Raw genomic sequence first — 22,853 nt, 5'->3', positions numbered from 1 at the left:
TCTTATCAATATATATATATATATATATATATATATATATATATATATACATGTATGTATATGTACATGTATATATATGTATATGTACATGTATATATATATACATGTATGTATATATGTATATTCCCCTCAAAAAAAAAATGTATATATGTATATATAAATATATGTAGATATGTAGATATAGTTTAATCAAGCAGGTCTTATTCCTTCCTTAATCAGGCTCTCTTCAATTCACCCAAAAAATCCCTCCTACCTCGTGACAACCCAATCCACCACCCGGAAACGACCAAAATTCTCGAAATATACATCCCTCCACTCACCTTCACCATAACAGAAGGAAAAATCGTCTCCTTCATCAAATCCTACCATGGCGGCCACTTCATTGTCACCCATTGAAGCTGCGACCACGGCAGAAGTTGAAGCTTTGGAAAGTTCGAGTTTCGTTGCTTGATCCAACCTTCTACTTTACATTGCAATATTTCCACGTTCATTGTTGATCATTGAGAAAACAATTGTTGTGCGAAAAAATTTAGTTTTTTTTTGTGGTTGGAAATGGAATTGGGGAAATTAGTATATGAGGTGCTTATGGATTGTTCGGCAGTGTTCGAATTTGGGGTTTTATACTTCCAAACATGGATTAGATGTGAAAGATGAATTGAACTAAAATACGTAAGCATTGATCATGTTATAAACCATTGTGCACAGATTCTACACTTCCATATATGCACATTATCTGGAACTTTATGCACGTGCTCTGAACTTTGCTCATATTCTCTTGTAGTTGGAGTTGTGAATAATGAACAATCTATTAGTTCAACGACTGTTAATAGTTTTGTCACTCCTCAAGTCGTAGATTCATTCAGTCCTATGGGAAACAAAATGGATTCCATGTTGCCCTGAGGAGTTAAAACCTATTTCAAGGATGAGATATAAGAAGTAGTAGAAGATGAAAAGGTCCAAAGTATGTTGTTCCAAAATAATGTACATTATGTTCTAAAACACTATATATCATTTTCTAAAACGATGTATATCATGTTCTAAAATAATGAACAACATGTTTAAAAACGATATACATCATGTTCTAAAACGGTGCACATTGAAACGAGGTAAATTATGTTCTAAAACAATGTATATCATGTTCTGACATACACACAAATGATATAATTTCTCAGATAATGACCCAAACTCACTAGAACTCAACCATATATATATATATATATATATATATATATATATATATATATATATATATATATTATATATATATATATATATATATATATATATATATATATATATATATTATATATAATTATAATATATATGTATGGTTGGGATTTAGTGAAAATACCCCCTTGTGTGAGAATACTTCAAAATCTAGAACACAAACATAATTTTTTTACAACATGAGAATATAATCAATAAATATACATATATACATGTTCTGAAATATCAAGCTTATGTTCTAAAATATTTAAAGCGTGTTATGAATTTTTTCAAACCTGCTCTAAGTTATTTCAAACATATTTCAAATTATTTTAATTATGTTCAAAAATATTTCAAGTGTGGTAAAATTTTCAAACATGTTCTGAATTATTTCAATTATGGTCTAAAATAATTCAAGTGTGTTCTAAAGTTTTTTCAAACATGTTCTGAATTATTTCAAACATGTTTCAATTTTTTTAATTATATTTTGAAATATTTTAACTGTGTTCTAAAACTTTCCAAACATGTTCTGAATTATTTTAAACATGTTCCAAAATATTTTAATTATGTTTTGATATACTTCAAGTGAAAACATATATCATATGTGAGAATAGATATAGGTCTTTAACATGATGTACATTGTTTTATAACATGACATACATTATTTTAGAACATGATGTTCGTCGTTTTAGAACATGATGTGCATTGTTTTAGAACATGATGTATCCGTTTCAGAACATGATGTACATCGTTTTAGAACATGATGTATCCGTTTCAGAACATGATGTACATCCATTGAAGAAATTGTTCATGAAACAATGGTTGGGGAAAAAAATAAATTGGTAAAAGGTAAACACTTATTTTGATTATTTTTGGAGATATCATACTTTATGGATTAAAAACCCAATGGAATGTAACAATTATTAGTTATTTTGCAAAGATAACATCAAAACTCTCTTTTTTTCTAACTAGAAAGAACTGTTTTAATTCGAATGTAATTTTTCTATATATGTTTTTGTAATAGTTATTTTTATGTTGAAAATGCGTGAATGTTTACATCAATAGAAGTTAAAAAATGGAAAACATAGTAGTCATTGAAGAGGAAGATCAAGGAAATAAAGAAGAAATGGTAAGAGAAAAAATGTTTACCATAAACCCGATCTTACATGCAATTTTCGATTGCCTCCATTGTTGCCAGTGAAGTGAGCTTTCTGCAAATATTTCAATGGACAAGTTTTTTAAGCAGATAACGCTAAAATAGAGAAAGGGGTATCGTGAGTTTTTTTAAAAATAATACTTCTATTTCAGCATCTTTCTATGTATACTCATATGTTTATTCAATTTGCATACAATTCATAAAATAAAATTTGTTGAATGTTTGAAAGAGAAACTCTTTGAGAGGTAGAAGGAGGAAGATAAAGAAGATAGAAAAAGGCTAACCGTGGATGTGATGAAAAGGAAAATTATTTATTGTTTAGATGCTAGTTACAGATTTATTTCTCATTAGTTACTACAAAAATAATGTCATTAACATATATATATATATGAACAAGAAGTATATCAATTCTTTTGAATTTTAGATACAAAGTTCTATCAAATGTTCCTCTTTTGAAAATGTTTACTAAAAGTAACTTCAATATTCTCTCATACCATGACCTAAGTGCTTGCTTTAATCCATAAAGAGTCTTGTCAAGCTTGTAGACATGGTTTGGGAAATCAATATTCAAATCCACTGGGTTGTTCAACATATACATCTTCATTTAAATATCCATTTAGAAACGCACATTTAACATGCATTTGATACAATTTAAATCCCGTATAGGCAGCAAATGAAATTAGTATTATAATGGCCTCAAGTCTAGCAACAAGAGCAAAGGTTTCTTCGTAGTCAATTCCTTCTTGTTAATTATAACCTTTTACTACAAGTCTAGCTTTGTTCCTAACAATAGTTCCATATTCATCTAGTTTGTTTCTAAACACCTATTTTAAACTAGTTACTTTTTGTTGTTTAGAAGAGGCCGAAACTAGATGTCATACCTTGTTTATTTGAAAATCATTTAATTCATCTTGCATAGCAGTGATCCAATAATAATCAATTAAGGCTTCTTCATTATTTCTTGATTCCATCATTGATAGGAAAGCATAAAATGCACAAAAGTTCCTTAACTGAGATCTAGTTAGCGTACCTTTGGATATGTCACTTATATGACTTCCACTAGATATGATTCTTTATGTCTCCAAGGTTTAGGGGAAAATTTTCTTATATGAACAAGTTGTTCCTCTTGAATTTCTTAAGAGGATGAAAAGCCTTGTTTGATTGTTCCTCTTTCAGCCATTGTTGATTTATTTCCTTTAACATTTTCATTTTTAGTGGGAACAAGAACAACTCCGTCTCCTTGAACAATGGGTACAAAATTGTTATGAATGTTTTCATATTCTTCATTCGTTTCCTCTTTAATTTGTTCTTCTTCCTCAATTGAATGTGCATCTTTTTTACTTGGTCAAACCAAGCCTATGTCAAAATTATCAACATGCTTGGATTAAAGTTATCAGATTCATCAAAGATTATATGAAAAGCAATATTTACAGCTTTTCATGGCATGATTTGTTATATGAGAAAAAGAATTTATAGCTTCATTCCAAAAGTTCCTTAGAAGTTCACTCCTTTATTAATATAATCCTAGCCATTTTCTCCAAAGTCCTATTTAACCTCTCCACAACACCATTTTGTTGTGGTGTTTGTTGGAGCAGAAAAAATTATGATCTAGGTCATGATCTCTAGTTAAATCATCAAATTTATAATATTCAAATTCCTTACCATGATCAGATCTATGATGCATCAGTTTGTGACCACTCAAATTTTGAACTCTCTTTGCAAAGACAATGAATTGATCATAATTTTCATCCTTGCTAGTGAGGAAAATAATAACCTAGGCGTATCTTGATTAGTCATCAACAATAATTAATACATACCTCTTACCACTTCTAATTTGAATTCTCATGGGGCGACACAAATCCATGTAAATCGGTTACAATGGTTTTTTGGTGCTCACAATAGTTTTAGATGTGAGAGATGATCTAATATGTTTTCCTTTTGTTCATGCCTCATAAACTTGATCAATATGAAACTTTATAGATAGTAATCCCAAAACTAGATCTTTTGATCAAAGTTTCTCAAGTAATGAAAAGCTTTCATGTCCAAGGCGTTTATGCCATAAAAAAGGATCATCTTTAATAACACCAAGGTATGTCAGATTATTTTAGGAACAAGAGCAAGATCCACTACATATGTGTTCCCTTTCTTGTTCCTTCCAAGATGACACTTATAGAATTATCGTTTACGATCAAGCATTTTTCACAATCAAATTTTGCAACATTTCCCCTGTCACAGAATTGGGAAATACTTTAAAGATTGTGCTTTAATCCTTTAACAAGAAAAACATTATTAATGGAATGTGATGGTGACTTAGGAACCTTACACATGGCTACTATGTTACCTTTCATGTTGTCACCAAAAGTCACCCGTCCACCTTTATAGGTTGAGAGGGAGAGAAACATAGATTTGTATCTTATCATATGATTAGAACAACCATTATCAAGATACCAAGTGTTGTTTCCCCTCACTCTAACATGCAAAAAATCAACTAGTTGTTAGTTGTAAGAACCCCTCCTTTGTGGGTTCCTATTCTTGACTATCATTAGTTTTCATAACCCATTTCATGTTACTTATTTTCATATTCTTGCCAATCATTCTAGTTCTTAGTTGACATTGATTTATGTAATGACCTATCTTACCACAATACATACATATTTTGTCACTAGGTAGGTCAACATATTTCTTAGGCTTGTTCCTTTTCTTGTGATTTTCGAAACCAATAGCTTATTTTCTGTTTGTATGTGATCTCTCAATCCATTTAGAAACAGCCATAACTTTGCCTCTATTCCTTGCAACTTCAAGTTCCTTATTGAGATTATTCATTTGTTCCTTTAAAACAATTTTTTCTTTATTCAAGTTTTCAATCTCAGATTTGTAAACTTTCAAAGGAGTTGATCTTATATTAAAGGAAATTAGAACATGGACAAATTCCTTTAGGTGGAGAAATTTCTAAATTGATTAGATAACTATCATTTTTAACACTCTCATATAGTTCCTTGATTTTTAAATTCTTATCAAATAAATCAAAGAACCTACTTTAACATCTGGTGCCATTTTCTCAAGCCATTCTATATGTTCTTTATAAACTTTAACAACTTTTTTAGTTTGTTCACGTTCTTCACATTCATCTCTACATTGAGGAATTGCATCATAAAGAATATCATAAATTCCAGGCCTAGTTTTCCATCCAAGTCTGATTCAAGTGTATGTTTGTTTCCCTCGACATCTTCTTCATCTTCTTTTATGTCGGTGTTTGCCATGAGGCAAAGATTTGGAGTTTCTTCGTTTTGTTGTTCCTCTTCTCTCTCAGTCTCTAAATCTCCCCAACATCCTATCATTCGAACGTTCGCTTTAGAGAAAGGTGCTTTTGTTTCCTTGTTCCTTTCATCAAATGGTTCCATATTCCTTTCTTTGGTCTTGTCATTTTCCCAAAATGGACATTCTTTGATGAATTTATTTGTACTACCATATTTATGACAAGCAGCTTTGCTAGAAAAAAAATATTTTTATCTTTGAAGTTCCCATTCTTCATGTTCCTGTACGTCTTTCGAAATTTTTGGATCATGAGAGCCGCTTCCTCTTCTTTATAGTCGGAATCATATTCATCATCGACTCTTAGGGCTATCGACTTAGAATTAGAGCTTTCACCATATTCAGTACTAAGGTGTAGCTCGTGAGTCATAAGTGATCCAACAAGTTGTTCTATGTTGAGCTTGGTGTAGTCTTTTGTTTCTTATTAAGCAGTGACCTTAGTAATTCATTTTATCCTCTAATGAAAAAAATTTCCAATAGAATCTAACTCAAAAATAGTGTTAGTAAAATGAGTAAACATCTCTTGTATGCTTACCTCAGTCTTTAATTGTGGAGAACAATTGATATTGATTCATTAGCAAATCAATTTTATATCTCTTGAATTCATTAGTTCCTTCGTAGATTACCTCAAGTAAATACAATATTTGCTTTGCGGATTTGCTTCCCATGACTCAATTGTGTTCATGGGGTCCAAGTCCACAATGTAAAAGTTTAACAGCCATATAATTCATATCCAATTTTCCAAATCCAACTTTGTCATATTCAAAGAATGATTTAGGAATTACCTCATTTTTGGCACTAGTGGTTGTGAACCAAAAATCACCTACTTCAATGGCTCTCGATACCTAGTAGTTTTCAGCCTTAGCTTGATGAATATCTCAATTCTATTCTTCTAATAGGTTTAGAATTTCCCATTGAACTTAGAAGGTCGTTGAGTAGAATAACATTCCTCATATTTCTCGGTGGTATTCATGTTCCTTCCGATCCATCTTTTTCTCAATAGGGTTTCCTACTTTTCATAAGTTCATTTCAAAAGAACAAACAAACATTCTCTTATAACTTTCTTATTGCTCCTTACCATACTTACTCATTCTTTACATAGGAACTAAAAATAAAAGTCTCACTTTGATTAGTTGGCTTCAATGCATCTCCAATATCAGTTTCTTGAGCATCTCCACTTACTCTTTAAAAATCCAACTTGATTTCTTCTTCTTATTTTGTATTCTATTTGCTCAACACAGTGATACCTTGCCAATTCCATTAACTTTACCACTAGGGTTCAACATCAATCTTTGGTTCACTAATAAATTATGAAGTAATGACGAGAAAATCTACATTGCATACGTCTCTAAGTTGGCCTTTTATTGGTTTCCCAAAATCCAATTAGGTTTATGAGTCTTCCTTTAAAGAGTTGTTGGCGACTTTTTTCCTTTGATTCAAAATTTAAGATAAAAACATTTATTATGAGTTCGTGAAATACACGCTCAAACCCATGTAGGGGATAAAAACACACCTACATTAAGTAAGGTCTTGTGAAGGTTTTCATAAGGCATATCCACTAAGCCAAAACATGCAAATATGTAGAAGAGAAAAAAATCTCCAATAACCCTATATAAAAACAACTTCCTCCATTACAAAATCCAGTTAAGCCAAATTACATTCCAAAAAGAGATATGACTCTCAAAAACTTTAAAAAGCGAGAAAGGAAAGAGTATACAAAAGGTATATGTGAAAACCCCTAATGAACCTCCTCACACATCATAATATTAGATACTCTGGAGTTAACCTTAATGAATGATATTAGAAACTCAAACTCTGGATCACAATTTGCACAAAAAAGAGAAGTTAGTAACTAAATGAAAACATTAAAATTTATTAAATCTAAAAGGGAAAAAAAAAATGTTAGAAATGTTCATTAAAAATGAAGGGGGGCGGAGTTTTCTCTCTCTTAAACGCTCTCTAACTTTTCTTCAGCTCCGCTGTTGCCATGGCGGGAAAGAAGGGGGGCCAAAAGAGAGGATTCGTAGCGGAAAATGAAGGTAAATCTCCGGCGAAGATTGCAAATAAACCGAGGGGTCCTACTTCAGACTCTAAGGCGAAGAAGACTAGATCGATTGAGGAGGTAATGGGATGAAGCACTGAGTTTGGTAATTTTGAGGTAGGAGAAGTTCTGACGCCTAGGGAATCTATTATTCAATTGAAACAACAATCAGAGTTGAATAGAACGTTTTCAGCGTGGATGAGTTCGATTCACCCTGTTTCAGACCCTCTCTCTACTGACGTTGATGTAGGTAAGTCCACTCCAATATTACAGCAATTTGATGAAGTAGCTGATGATGCTAGAAATGTAAATGTGACAATGAATGCTGAAGTTGACAAACCGGTCATTAGGATTGGTGTGGAGGATATTCAGGAGGAAGTAGATTACTGGAACTCTGCTATCATTTGTTATGTGTTAGGTGCGAATCCACCAAATGTGGTAATGGAAGGATATGTAAGGCGAATTTAGTGGAATCTAGGTGTGGATAAGGTGGCGATGGTGGCTAAAGGGGTTTTTATTGTGCGATTTACCACAATGGAAAACAGAGATATGGTGATTAGTGGTGGATACCCATTTTTTGATGGAAGCCAGTTATGGTGAAGAAATGGCAACCTGATATGGACTTCAGTAAAGAGGACATCCGTAAGATAGCTATATGGATTCAGTTGAACCTGGATTTTAAATATTGGGGACAAGGAAGTCTGACGAAGATTGTTAGTGGTGTTGGAAAGTTTCTGAAAGTGGATATGGCTACATTGAAGAGGGAGAAGTTATAATTTGCGAGAGTGTTGGTTGAAGTGGAAATTGGTCAGGCATATCCAGATGAGATTGAATTTGAAAATGAAAAGGGGTTGACAATTTATGTGGAGGTGAAGTATGATTGGAAGCCATCCTTCTGTAAAAGTTGTAAAGTGTTTGGTCATGAGGAATCAAGTTGTAGGAGGAAGAAGACATCGGTGTGGGTTGCTAAACCTGGGGTTAACAAGGATCCAGCTGCAGGGGAACCAGCAGCAGGAGTATTAGTTATAACTGAGGTGAGGACTGGTGCTCCAGTTGATGGGGATGGTTTCCAGGGTGTTAGAAGAGCTATTAGAAATCCCAGCAGTCCTGTTCCTGCTACTGTAACTAGGAACTCTTTTGAGGCTTTGGAGGAAGTGTATGAGGATATGGAGGTGGGGGTAAGGTCAGTGGGCCAAGTTAATGGAGAGGGGAACCTTTCCATCTCAAATGGATAAAATTTGTTTCTGGAATGTCCGGGGGCTTAATAGTCCAAGAAAGCAGAAAGTAGTGAAGGATTTCATTACTCAGCAATCTGTGGGACTAGTGGGACTGCTGGAAACAAAAGTAAAATCTGCAGGAATGGGCAGGTTTTATCAAATGGTATTCCAGAACTGGTGTTTTACATCTAATAATGTAGCACATAAAGGTGGAAGAATTGTTGTTGCTTGGCAACCTGGGAAATTTATGGTGGATATAAGAGGGTATAATAGTTAGTGGATACACTGTTATGTATCTCCTCAATCAGGTGCAAGAGGCTTTGATTGTGTTTTTGTGTATGCGTTTAATGAGAGAAATAGGAGGGAGGAGTTATGGCAGGGTCTGAAAGAGATGGCAGGCCAGATTAATGGTCCTTGGTTAGTGGGGGGTGATTTTAATTGTGTCCTTCACATGGATGAAAGAATTGGAGCTCAGGTGAGTAGCTGGGATATTGAACCTATCAGAGCATGCTTTGATGAATGTAGATTATATGATATGAAATGCTCAGGAAATAGGTTCACATGGAACAATAAACAGGAAGGAAATGATAGGGTATTTGCAAAACTGGATAGAGTGTTGATTAATACTCAGTGGGAGGAGGTTTATCAGAATGTTGGGACTTCTTTCCTTAATCAAGGAGATTTCGATCACTCACCAGCCATTGTAGCTGGGAATGAGAGCCTTGGATAATGCAAGAAACCATTCAAGTATTTCACAATGTGGAAGCAATCACCTCAATTTGAGGAGTTAGTGAAAGGTTGTTGGCAGGAGAGGGTGATGGGCAATAGGATGTTTGTTGTTACAACAAAGCTGAAGAGGGTTAAGAAGGAATTGAAGGTACTTAATAAGTCTGGCTATTTGGAGATACAAGCAGATGTTATTGAGGCAGCTGTAGAATTGGATGAAATCCAAAAGAGAATGCATGAGGATCCGAGTAATATTCAGCTTGCAGATGAAGAGATTCGGATGGGTAAGGATTACAAAAGGAAGAAGGAAGCTTATATGTCATTCTTAAAGCAAAAAGCTAAGGTGAGCTGGCTTAAAGATGGTGATGATAATTCAGCAATTTTTCACCAAAGTATAAGACAACGAAGAGTTATCAACTCTATCTATGGCATTTATAATATGGCTGGTGAATGGAAGGATAATAATGAGGAAGTGAAAAAGGCTTTTCTGGAGTACTATCAACAGCTGTTGGGGACTACTGATGATCAGTTACCCGGTGAACTGGGAGGTGGTTAGAGCTGGTAACACTCTTACTCAGGAACATAAAGAGTTGTTGATGAGACCATATACTGCTGAGGAAGTGAAAAATGTCATATTTGCCATGGATGGAAATAATGCTCCTGGTCCTGATGGTTTTGGGAGTTTTTATTTCAAAGACACTTGGCACATTGTGGGTGAGGACATTATAGCTGTTGTTCTGGACTTCTTCCAACATGGTAAAATGCTGAAATCTCTTAACACTACTCTTATCACTCTCATTCCTAAAACATCTTGCCCTAAGAATGTTAGTGAGTTTAGGCCAATTTCTTGTTGCAATACCTATATAAGTGATCACAAAAATGATTTGCAATAGACTGAGATTGGTGTTACCTGATGTAATAGAAGATACTCAGGGGGCTTTTGTGCATAGTAGGAACATTATTCACAATATAATGATTGTGCAAGACCTTGTTAGGCACTATAATAGGAAGTCTGCAAAGCCTAGTTGCATTATGAAGTTAGATATGCAAAAAGCATATGATACTGTTAACTGGAGTTTTTTGAAAGAGATGCTTCTTGCTTTAGACTTTCCTACAAGGTTTGTGGACTTAGTCATGGATGTGTTTGCACGCCAAAATTTTCTTTGATGGTAAATGGGGAGATGCATGGCTTCTTCTCTTCAAAGAGAGGCTTAAGACAAGGTGATCCCATTTCACCTTTGTTATTTGTAATTTGTATGGAATATTTAGCTAGGATTCTAGCTAAAATGAGTTCCATGAATCACTTTACATACCATCCCAGGTGTACGGCAACAAAGCTCACACATCTAAGCTTTGCTGATGATCTTATTCTGTGCTCAAAAGGTGATTTTGCATCAGTCTATTTAATGTTGAGAGCATTCAGGCTGTTTTCTGATTCTTCTGGACTTAAGATCAATACAAAGAAGTCTTCATTTTACTGTTGTGGGATTCAGGAAGGTGAAGTTATGAGAATTCAAAATGTGTCTGGAATAAGTAGAGAGAAGCTCCCATTTAAATATTTGGGGGTTCCTATCTACTCTAAAAGAATTTCTGCTGCTCAATGTGAGAATTTGGTAGATAAAATGACAGCAAAAATTAGGATCTGGAGTACAAGACACATATCTTATTCTGGGAGAGTACAACTTGTCAATTCAGTCCTTATGAGTATTCATGGATACTGGGGTCAGATATTTATTCTGCCTAGCAGTGTTATTAAAAAGATTGAAGCAGTGTGCAGGGCTTTCCTATGGGCAGGTACATATTATTCAGCTAAAGGGGGTTATGTGGCTTGGCAGGAACTGTGTAATAGCAAAAGTAAGGGAGGTTTGGGGTTTAGACACATTAATAACTGGAATAAAGCTTGTTTAGGCAAGCATGTATGGGCTGTGGCAACCAAGAAGGACACAGTGTGGGTGAGATGGGTGCACTCAGTATACATAAAGGATACTGATTGGTGGGAGTACAATCCACCTACTGGTAGTAGTTGGTACTGGAAACACATCTGTGAGGTTAAAAATCTAATGAAGAGATATTATAGTAGACAGGAGGTTTAGCAGATGAACAAGTTTGGGATTCAAGAAATGGTGGGAAGACTAGATGTGGAAAGACAGCATGTTCCCTGGGATCAGTATGTCTGGAATAGACTCAGTGTGAATAGGTTTAAATTCATTAATTGGTTGGCTATGAGAAGAAGATTACACACAGCTGATAAGGTTCAGATTTATGATCCAAATGCTCCTACAGAATGCTTGATATGCTGTGATGCCACTGAAACACAAGAACATTTGATGTTCTCTTGTTGTTATAGCAGAGAGTTGCTAAGGAAAATCAAGAACTGGATTGGTATGGAATCAACATGTGAAGACTTGCATAGACTGGTGAGATGGATATATAGCAGCAGGAAATCAAGATTCCAGAAGGCTGCTTATAGTGCTGCTGTTGCTGGGGTTGTGTATGGTGTGTGGAAAGCCAGAAATGACAGCAAATGGAACCAGAGAGTCCCTAGTATCCAACACATGGAGCTATGGATAAAAGAGAATGTCAGAAGAAGAACTTTCCTTGTCATGCCTAGGAAGATTTCTAGAAATGATAAAAACTGGTTTTATTCACTGTAATGTAAATGAAAACTGAAATGTGATGTAGGTAGATGTGTATTGAATGTGTGATGCCTTGCTAGGGAGGAGGGGTCCAACCTAGTTGGTTTGTTTCTCCCTAGTGTATGGCTTTGGTTGTATTGTTCTTTGGGTGATATAAATGATTATTACTTAGCAAAAAAAAAAAAAATGTTAGAAAAATTGTTTTGTATCCCAAGAACAACTACTCATCAAAGCCCTTAGTAGCTTGTTAAATGCATTTAAATGCATCTCAGAAAATAACAAATATCATACAAAAGAAAATGTAAAAGACATTAGGTGTACAAGTCTAAAAAAACTTGAAAAAGGAAAATCACATAAAATGTTATATCCACAAGAAAAGCAAATAGAAAAATTACTAGTCTTTTACCATGGTCCAATGGGTTGGGAAGAAACCGTGTAAATCAATTAGATGATCACATAATTCATTCATAGAAGTATAAATAAGGAAAATGATGGAGGATATGATACAGAGGGGAGAAGGAATGAGATCAAGTTTTTGAGAAAAAAGAGCATAATGAGACTCAAAAACCAAAGGTGGAACTGACAAAGACTCATGAGTCACATCACTATCGTCTATAGACTTCTCCAAGGAAGGCTTTCAACCAAGGATTCTTCCTCCTTCAAAATGTCATGACATTGATCTTTTCTATAATTTTGTCATGGCATTTTGAAGGAGGAAGAATCTCATGGCATTTTGAACAAGAATAAATCTCATTTCACTAGTAGAATAAATGTTATTTGCTGCAATAATATTGTTGCGGTTTTACTCATACGCAGCAATATATCACGTAAAAAGAAAATAAAAAATAAAAATATCCATATTGCTGCGGTTTTGACCGCAAACCGCAGCAATATAGTTTCGTAGATAACTTTTGAAAAGTTTGACTATTTGACTTGGATATATTGCTGCGGTTTTTTTTCAGAAACCGCAGCAATATATTAAAATAATATAAAAAATATATTATTTTAATATATTGCTGCGGTTTTTGCCAAAACCGCAGCAATAGTTCCTTGTATATATTTAGGGTTAGCTGAGCGCGTTTTCAGTTTTCACGCCTCTTAATTCTCTCAAACCTTCTCACCTCTCTCATCCTCTCAAACCTTCTCACCTCTCTCATCCTCTCAAACCTTCTCAACTCGCTCACCTTCTCACCTCGTTTTCACTTTTCACACCTCTTAATTCTCTCACCTTCTCACCTCCCAAACTCACTCAAGTTCACTCGTTCTTCATCTGCTTGCCGGCGTCTTCAAACAGTCGGCGTTCGTTCTTCATCTGCTCGCCGGCATTTGCTCTTCTTCTCGCAAATCGTCGTCGCCCAGAAGACCTCACAAGTCGTCGTCGCTCAGTACGAAGCCTCACCGTCGCTCAGTGCGAAGCCTCACCGTCGCTCAGTGCGAAGCCTCACGTCGCTCAGTCCGAAACCTCGCCGTCGACCTTGCCGTCGCTCACAATATGAGATCTCGCCGCTGCTTTGTTTAGATCTGATTTTTTCTTCCTTTTTTCAGTTTTTTTCATTTTTATTTAGATCTGATGTTTAGATCTCTTTTTCGTTTTTTTTTTTCGATAAATTATGTTAAGAGCAGAGTTACTGATAAATTAGTTTAATTTTGGTTTTTGATGCTCATTTCATTTTTTAGATCTAGTTTGGTTATTGATGTTGATTTCATTTTTTAGATCTGGTTTGATTATAGTTTCGTTAGCCTTTGGTCGTTTTGATTTCATTTAAACTGCTTACTGTTTTTTTTTCTGCTCTTTTTATTTTTTAAGAATAAAGTTTTTGTTTGGTTTAGTTGCATTTTGTGTTGTTATTGTATTTTAATGCAGCAATAGTCTCCTTGAATGAGAGATTGATAGTGGATGGATTTGTTGTTGGTTATTATTTTTTTAAATTTAATTGTAAAATGCAAAAAAAAAAAAAAAAAAATTCTATACCAGGTCATATTGCTGCGGTTTTGACCAGAAACCGCAGCAATATATTGGATTTTTTATGATAAAAATTGATAATATTGCTGCGGTTTTATGCTTAAAACCGCAGCAATATGTTGAGATATTGCTACGGTTTTAAACCGCAGCAATATAATTAATACCTATTGCTGCCCTCTTAATTGCTGCGCGCCCAAAACCGCAGCAATAGGGCACTTTTTAACCGCATCAAGTAGCATTTATTCTACTAGTGTTTAATCCAACTCACATCATCAACATAAATATACGGTTCAGGATGAGAATTTTAAGTAAAATGATTACATTCATATAAGGTGGGGGGTTGAAATCATTCACTAAAATCACATCACAGGATAAAATATCATGAGTAGTTGAGTAGCAATTTGAACAAGATTTTTTGCCAAATACATCCTTTTGTAGTGGCCACTTTGTTAATTGTGGTCCGTTCATTTCAATCTTTTCAATTGCAGCCTCAAATAAACTAAACACTTTTAAGTTGCAGCCTAAATCGAGCCAATTTTAATGCTTTTTTACTGCAACATAAAAGTGATTGGTTTACTTAAGCATGCAATTGTAGAGATTGAAATCAAAGGGTTACAATTAATAAAGTGCCCACTTTAAAGGGATGCATTTGGCAAAAAAAAAATATATTAGAACAATGAGGAGGTGGTGTAATGTAAGTTTGGGGTGATGGAAGTAGTCTAGTAGATTAGGACATCTCCCACTCATAAGTATCTCTAGTCAACCAAACAATTAAATATCAACAATTATCAGAAGACTGCAATAGAAATCCTCCGTTAGCCCCTCATAAATCAATAGACACATATAACATAACTCCATTCCATGATTAGGACTAATAAAATTTCCAATAGTATTTCCAAAAATTCATTCTCATATTTAGGAAAAGAAAATTTTCTTTGGAGTTACTAGCATGCATGAATATGGGGTTCATGGAACATAAATGGTAATTCATGAGAAGTCATGCAAAAATAAGGAGTAGAATTTTGATATGATGTACCACAACTGGAAACATGAAAATCCCAAGAACTTTGATTATATTGTTGTCGATATCAAATCGTGTCTCTCCATTATATACCCAATGATGAAAAATATTATCATACAAATTGGTCCAGTCCAAAGAAAGAGTAACCAAATGAGTTAAGCCCAAAAGTGTTTTGAAAATACAAAAGTCTATTAACTTAATCGCAGCCCAATTATAAAGGCGCAATTAATTACTCCTGATAATTAATTAAACTTTTATATATTCTTATTAATTATTATCGATAATTATTTTCTGAAGGATATTATAAGAAATCAAGATTTTTATTCATAAAGATAGATGATTTCGGATTTCAAAAGATAAAATTTCATCAAAGATAAAAAGAATCATTAAATGAAAGAAAATCTTTGCGTTGCGTCGAGTGCACCACGGTGCGTCAACGCGACAGAGAAGCAGTTTACAAGACAAAGTAACCCGTTGAAGCTCGCAATGCATGCACGAACAATGCGTTGGACACATGGCAATGCTCCCATGCGCGGAGAGCACGAGCTGTGCGCCAGATGCATGGTTTTGTGTTATATTTTCTCCACGTAGTTTGCGGGTTGGTTTTCCTATCAATAGTTTCTTTGGACAAATGTTTCTCACACATCGACGTATTCTTTTAATAATTCATACACTACTTACACATATACATTATTACATACTTACATTCACTCTCAAACTCATGTTCAAACATATATATTCAAACTCTGTTGAAACTTTAAGATTGCTCCTCTTGCATACCGTTACATAAGACTCGAGCTACAAAGGTATAATCCCCGAGGGTCAATTCCAGTTTAATTCCTTTTTTTAGTAACAATCTATTTGTCACAATGTAGATCTTAAAGGAATTTGCGATTTCTTGTACATTCGACTCTAAATCTCTTTCTTTCTTTACATTTCTTTACTATTTTACATTATTATAATTCATATGAATGTATACTTTAATGCTTTCATAACCTCACATGTTTATTTTTGCTAATAAAATACCTAAATAAATGTTTCAAGCAAAATTCAAATAATTGGATTAGGTTGCCAGTAATTTCATTGCTTAAATAACATGTTCAACCAAAAATTAGTCTTTAGTGTTTTAATAAACAGACTATGATTAATTTCTACATTGTTTAAATATATTACGTGGTTATTAAATGGCATAAACCTGAAGAATGAATTGTTATTAAGTAGAGGCTAGTAGGGGGCGAATGTCCTTCCTAATCATGTTCGTACCCTCGCCCCCAAACTAAATTTTTCGTTTGATGACCAACTATGGAGTCATGACAAAAAAAATCTACATTGTATAAGTCCCTAAGTTGTCCTTAAATTTCCCATTTTCCAATTAGGTTTATAAGTATTCCTTTAAAGACTTGTTGGCGACTTCAAAAATGCAAACTTTTTTCAATGCAAACTTTTTTCACTGGGGTAGCTAAATGCGGGCTTACACCGCATAAGCAAATAAAAGCATAACTATAATGTGACAACTCTGATCTACTAGGGAGGATTTAAAAATATTCTTTCAACGAGTAGGCGAAACTCGAAAAATACGACTCATACTTGTTTTAGGCCTATAATTGACATTAGAGCTTTCCATATGCATGTCAATTTTCGAGCCAACATAAGGTATTCGTCCTTCCCTTTATTAGTGCATATTCTGCGCATGAGGCCGCCCTCGAGGGGTGAGCGTTTTGTGCAAGTAACTTAGCCTTGACCCAACAGCTTGGATGACACACAAGCATCTTGCGTGTGGCGCAAATAACTTGTGGGTGGCGTAAGTTTTTCAGTCTTTCTACGGTTCATTTTCAACGATTTATTTGTCTATTTTCAATCAATATTTACATTATTGTTCATGATCACTTCGAGGGCATCTTTTCCAAAAATTACTCACCTAATTCAAATATCAAAATTAATCGTTTCATACATATCATTTAAGGTTGAGTCTACCCTTAAGAGTGCATCTAGATAAGTGGTCATTATAGAGTTCGAGTTATCATGAATGTTATCTCTCTTATCCTTTCTATTCAACAAACTTCTCCAGCACATCTATCCTATCGTAGTCTTCTAGATAAGTGATCATACGACTTTTTTTTACAGAATGTTTTCCTATGACTTGTACACATATTTAGCTATATTAAAACACATCAAAACACTAAAATTCACATTCAAGCACATTTGTACCTTCAAATTTCCTGGGGCAAAAAAGGTATAATTCTTTAGGATCATTTTCAATTTAATTCCTTTTTTAATAACAATTTACTTGTCATAATGCATATCTTGAAGTAATGAACACTATATAGTAGATTCTTCTCTAATCTCTACTCTTCTTTTAATTTCTTTCTTATTATATTATTATTTATATGTATGTTGTATGATATAATGCTTTCATCACCATAAATGCTTATTATTATGAATCAAAGACCTTAATGAATGTTCCATCACATAATTCAGATAATACAGATAATTGGATTAGGTTTCCAGTAATTTGATTGAATAATAACATGTCACCAATATTACTCTTTTTGCGTGTTTAATAAACCGACGTAGACTAATTATTACATTGCATTAATATATTACTCCATCTTTCCCCTATGAACACTTGTTGGGACATGTATTTCAAGGTGATAAGTTGTAATGTGGTTATCAAATGTTATTTTATTTTAAAAGGTAGATGTGATAGGAGTTAGTGGGTATTTTTTTTATTGATAAAAGATAGAGTGTGGGCCAAACTAGAGTATGAAATATATAACATATCTATATATTAATAGTGAAAACATGTCAAAAATGGAAGTGACTATTTTGGGACAAACATAAAAGAAAAATATCCACACTATTCTAGGACGTAGGGATTACTTGGTTCTTTAATTGCATAAATCTTGACATTAATTGATATTTAGTAAAGGCATCAATGGGAGAATTTCTTGATCACAATCTCATCCTCACCCTAGAACTCAAGCTTTGGTCCAATGACCATGTACCATAAAATCTACGTTGGATAAGTTCCTAAGTTGTCCCTACGATTTCCCAATGTGCAATTAGATTTATGAGTCTTCCTTTAAAAACTTGTTGGCGACTTATCTATTTCAAAAACATTTTGCAATACAACCTTTACAATGAGAAAGTCAAATACGCGTTCATCCCGCGTAGGCAATAAAAACACACTTACAATCTAAAGAAAATTCTAAGACCAATTTATTTGGATCAATAATAGTCCAATCCAAATCCATTTGCATTCATTCTAAGCTCATAAGCAGTACATGCATTCATCTTAGGCGCATTCAAATTTCGGTATAAGAGCTGAATCCCCAAAGGGGGAATTAGGAATATTTTAAATAGGAGATCAGAGTGTTTTTCCTTGGGGATGGAAAATCCTCCCATGCATACAAGCCCACTAGCATTAGAGTCTAGCATAGGCCCAATCTAACTCTTATCTTGTTCCATTCGACAGTCAAGTCCATGTGTGTCTCCTAGTCTAAGTCAAACCTATATGCTAATCTCAGTCAAAGTTCATAAACACCCAATCCAATGTAGGACTAAGTCCAAAGCCTAATCACATAAAGGCAAGTTTAAATCCTAGGTCTAGTTTGCATCTCCAAGTAGGTCCTAGTCAAAACATTTTCAATTACAAACCCATATAGGACCAAGTCCAAAGTTTTAAGTCCATATCGACACTTCATAAGTCTAGTGAATCTAGCATTCCTTAAGTCCACATAGGTAAATTTCAAGTCTAGCTTGCTTATTATTCTAAATGTAAGTTCAAAGTCTAGTCTCCCCTAGTGTCTAGTCTGCTTATCCTCCATAAGTTCAAATCCTATTCACTCTTATTGTCTACCCTGCTTACCTAAATGTAAGTAAGTCTAGTCAACTTTGAGTTTATTAAATTTAAGCCAGCCACCCTTAATATCATAACAGCACCCTAGAGAAACTAGTCATCCTTAACACCATAACGACCACCTTTGAGCCTAGTGAAGATACTCACCCTTTAAGACCATAATGGTATCCTTTGAAACCTAGCAAAGCTAGTTATCCTTCAGACCACAACGACAGCATTTGAGTATAGCGAAGGTACTCACCTTAAGACTAAAACGACACCCTTTGAACCTAGCTAAGCTAGTCATCTCTAAGACCATAATGTCACGCACCCTTTGAGTTTACCGAAGCTACTCACGACATCCTTTGAATTTAGCGAAGCTACATCCTTACGACCATAACAAAAACATATGGGCCTAGCAAAGCTACTCCTCCTTTAGTCTATAACTCCTCAAATCCATGAGTTTTGCAAAGTTAATCATCTCTAAGTTTGTAATAACTAAACCCTTAAGTGTAGTGAAGCCAGTCCACCTCAAGTATATCATGGCCTAATCCTCGAGTTTAGAAAAACTACTCCTCTCTAAGTCGATAAAATCTCATATCATCGCTCTAGCGAAGCTAATCTACCCTAACCATAATCGCCTAAAACCTTTGAGTCTAGTGACGCTTGTCCTCCCTAAGCTACAGTGGCCTAAATCCTTTAAGTCTAGCGAGTTAGTCTACCATAAGTCTATAAAAACAAAAATCTTCGAGTTTTGGTGAAGCCATTCACCCCTAAAGTCCATAAAGGCAACCCCTTAAGTCTAGGAAAGCTAACATTCCTTATCGCCATATATAAATCCTAGTCATTGAGTCTAGTCTGCTTGCATAGTCAAATTCATGTATGTGTTTACATATAGTTAGGCTCATGTGTCCATCTTGTTCAACCCCACCCTATTTCGTAACCCATCTCATTTCCAATTCGTCCATCTCATTTCCATTTCTTATTTTGAAACTCATTTCCAAAACTTACAAGTGAATCCATTTGATTATATTCAGGACCGGTCGAGAAATTACAACTTAAAGAGGCCTAATGGAGAAATAAAAGGGTGAGTCCACTCCAAGGTTAATCAAATGATTTATCACCATCCGACTTAAAATCATTATATTACTTTTGATTGCATTCAATATAGAAAGAATCAATTAAGGCCTACTCCAAACCCTATGCAACCTAAACTTTTATTGCAATATCCATCAAAGAAATGAAAATCTGACATCTACTGCCAAATATTGTAAATGCAATGGAAAACATGGTAGATGAAAAGACCACTTATACCTCATATAACAATAATTTGCATCAACAATAACCCTTTATGCATTGTATCCCAAATTCAATAGGCTTAGTTTTTTTTCCGGATTTGTAGGTTGAGCTAGAGAGTCCTTACCGTAAGCCATTTTTGTCCTTTGGCATCTAGTCCTTGTCACTCTAGGACTTTCAATTATTATACCTTTCCATTTTCATAACTATCATTTTATTTTTTCATTGGCTATCCATCGTTTTTATGTTTCTTTATCAAGGATGAAAGTTTTATCAGTCTAATGGGCCTTGATTAATTTTTTTGAAAATAATGGACATACTTTGGTTTAAGTATTCTTTTCCTCTCCCTCCATCATTCTAAAAAGCCATCACTTTCTTCATGCAACCACAAAATAAAATCCATCAAGCCCTCATCTTCATGATTTATATAGCCAAATAATTGTTCAGAGCAAAACTCCACAAAAATCCTTCTAACTTTCCAATACCTAAACAATAAAAACTTGTGTGCAAACTTCAGTACGTTAAAAAAAATTAGTCAATTCTAGGAAAAATAAGAAGAAATAAAAAATTCAAAATGCGAAAAAAGCAAAAGGAAAACGCATAAAGCACGATGCAAAAGCGAAAACAAAAGGCCACATACACAAAGAAAAGTCAAGCTAGGGGGCTTGTACAAAAATTTCTACCTTTCATTCCAAAATACTTAAATCTGTATAACTAACCCTTAAAACCTACATAATCGAATTAAACCTACATTCAACCCCAAATATTTTCAAACTCCCATATCAATCCTAACTCCTTGTTCAAGGCATGTCCAGCTCGCGTAGACAATGAAAACACATGTATAATTTGGTGGGTGACTCCCCTGGGGATTGATTTTGAAGGATTATATTTTCTTGAGCTTTAAAGCTTTAAAACGGTATGGCTTTTCAAAGTGATGGAGGGAGAGGGAAAGTACTCGTATAACAATGTATGTCCATTTTAATATTATTTTTTAAATTTTTTTAATTTTTTATTAATGAAGGTCATTGAGAGACAGTTTGGCTTGAGTTTCATCATTGAACTAGAAGCATAGATAATGGTGAAAGACCAATGAAAATAGAAAAGGAAAATACATGCATTAAAAGGAAAAGTTATAATAAATGATGTCGTAAAATGACATAGGCTCGATAGGAAAGGATATATGACTTTGGGTAAGGACTCCCTGACTCAACCTAGAAAATCGAAAATAGAAGTATAAGTCTATTGAATTGTCGATACAATGCACAAGGGGTTGTTGATGATGCTAACACTTGTTATATGAACTATTAGAAGTCCATTGTCATTGACCATGTTTTGCAGCACATTTATGGTATTTGCAGTAGAACTTTATCTTTCACGTTTTGATTGATTCTTTTAGGTACGGGGTTCAGAGTAAACCATATAAAAGTGATTGTGCCTCTATTATGAAGGCGCTCAAAATTAATATCATGACTCTAAGTGAAATAGTGGTGGTTATAGTGTGCTTGACGCGGTTTGGACTGGGGTCATGTTCTGGTCCTGAGCAGAATCGAATGAAACTCACTTGTAAGATTTGGAAATGAGTTTGAAATAGAAAATGATTATGAGATTGATGGTTTGGTAACAACATGGTTGTTGAAATATGTTAGGCTTGACATGATGGAGGCATGAGCCTAACTATATGTACATGCAGATATGGAATGGACTATGCAAGCAGACTGAACTCAATGAATGGACTTGAGTGAGAACGATTGCTAGCTTTCCTAGACTTAAGTGGTTGCCTTTATGGACATTGGGGGTATGGAGTTCAGTTATATTGTGTTTTAATTCTCCTACGTGGTGTGAGCACGCATTTGACTACATTACTGAAGACTTTTATTAAAAATCTTACATTTTAAACCGTTTATAAGTAATTCAGGACTTATAAAAATCACAAGATGGTAAACTTGGGATCCATAGAGAATAATTCATAGTTGGGAGTTATACAAGATAATGGATATTAGTTGGGACTCCCTCTTGTGAATTTCTCCTTTTATCTTTGGTGAAACTTTATCTTTCAAAATCAACTATCTTAAGGAATAGAAATATGATTTTTTGTAATAATTCAGAAAATAATCACTACAAGAAAAATCGCCTATAGAGGCAAGGTAGATTTGCCTCTAAAAACAAAGATGTAGCCTCTAATTGCTTTTTGAAGCAAAATAGTGGTTGCCTCTAATAGTATTGTCGCTAATTAATGCATGGTTGCCTCTAAAAGTTCCTTTTTGAGGCAATATAATTTGTTGCCTCTAAAAGACTCTATATTTAGAGGCAACCATATTTTCTTGCCTCAAAATATAATTAGAGGCAACCATATATTCTGATGCATATTGATTAAGACAACAAGAGCATTCGAAGTTACAAAGATCAAAGAATAGAACAATGTATCAAACCGGTTCGAAATA

General features: G+C 34.3%; 1 protein-coding gene across 1 annotated transcript; it reads left to right on the top strand.

Annotated features, from left to right (window-relative positions):
• Window positions 1–10,254: 10,254 nt before the first annotated feature.
• On the top strand, window positions 10,255–11,751 carry LOC130591805 (uncharacterized). The gene is made up of 3 exons (XM_057395731.1): window positions 10,255–10,486; window positions 10,581–10,776; window positions 10,980–11,751. Exons 1-3 carry the CDS (start codon window positions 10,255–10,257, stop codon window positions 11,749–11,751), a joined length of 1,200 nt encoding a protein of 399 aa, XP_057251714.1.
• The last annotated feature ends 11,102 nt before the right edge of the window (window positions 11,752–22,853 follow it).

This window comes from Beta vulgaris, chromosome 6 (genome assembly GCF_026745355.1).
Source record: "Beta vulgaris subsp. vulgaris cultivar EL10 chromosome 6, EL10.2, whole genome shotgun sequence".
Lineage (NCBI taxonomy): Eukaryota > Viridiplantae > Streptophyta > Magnoliopsida > Caryophyllales > Amaranthaceae > Beta > Beta vulgaris.
The sequence above is the reverse complement of the archived record's forward strand: the minus strand, read 5'-3'. Positions and strand labels throughout refer to the sequence as shown.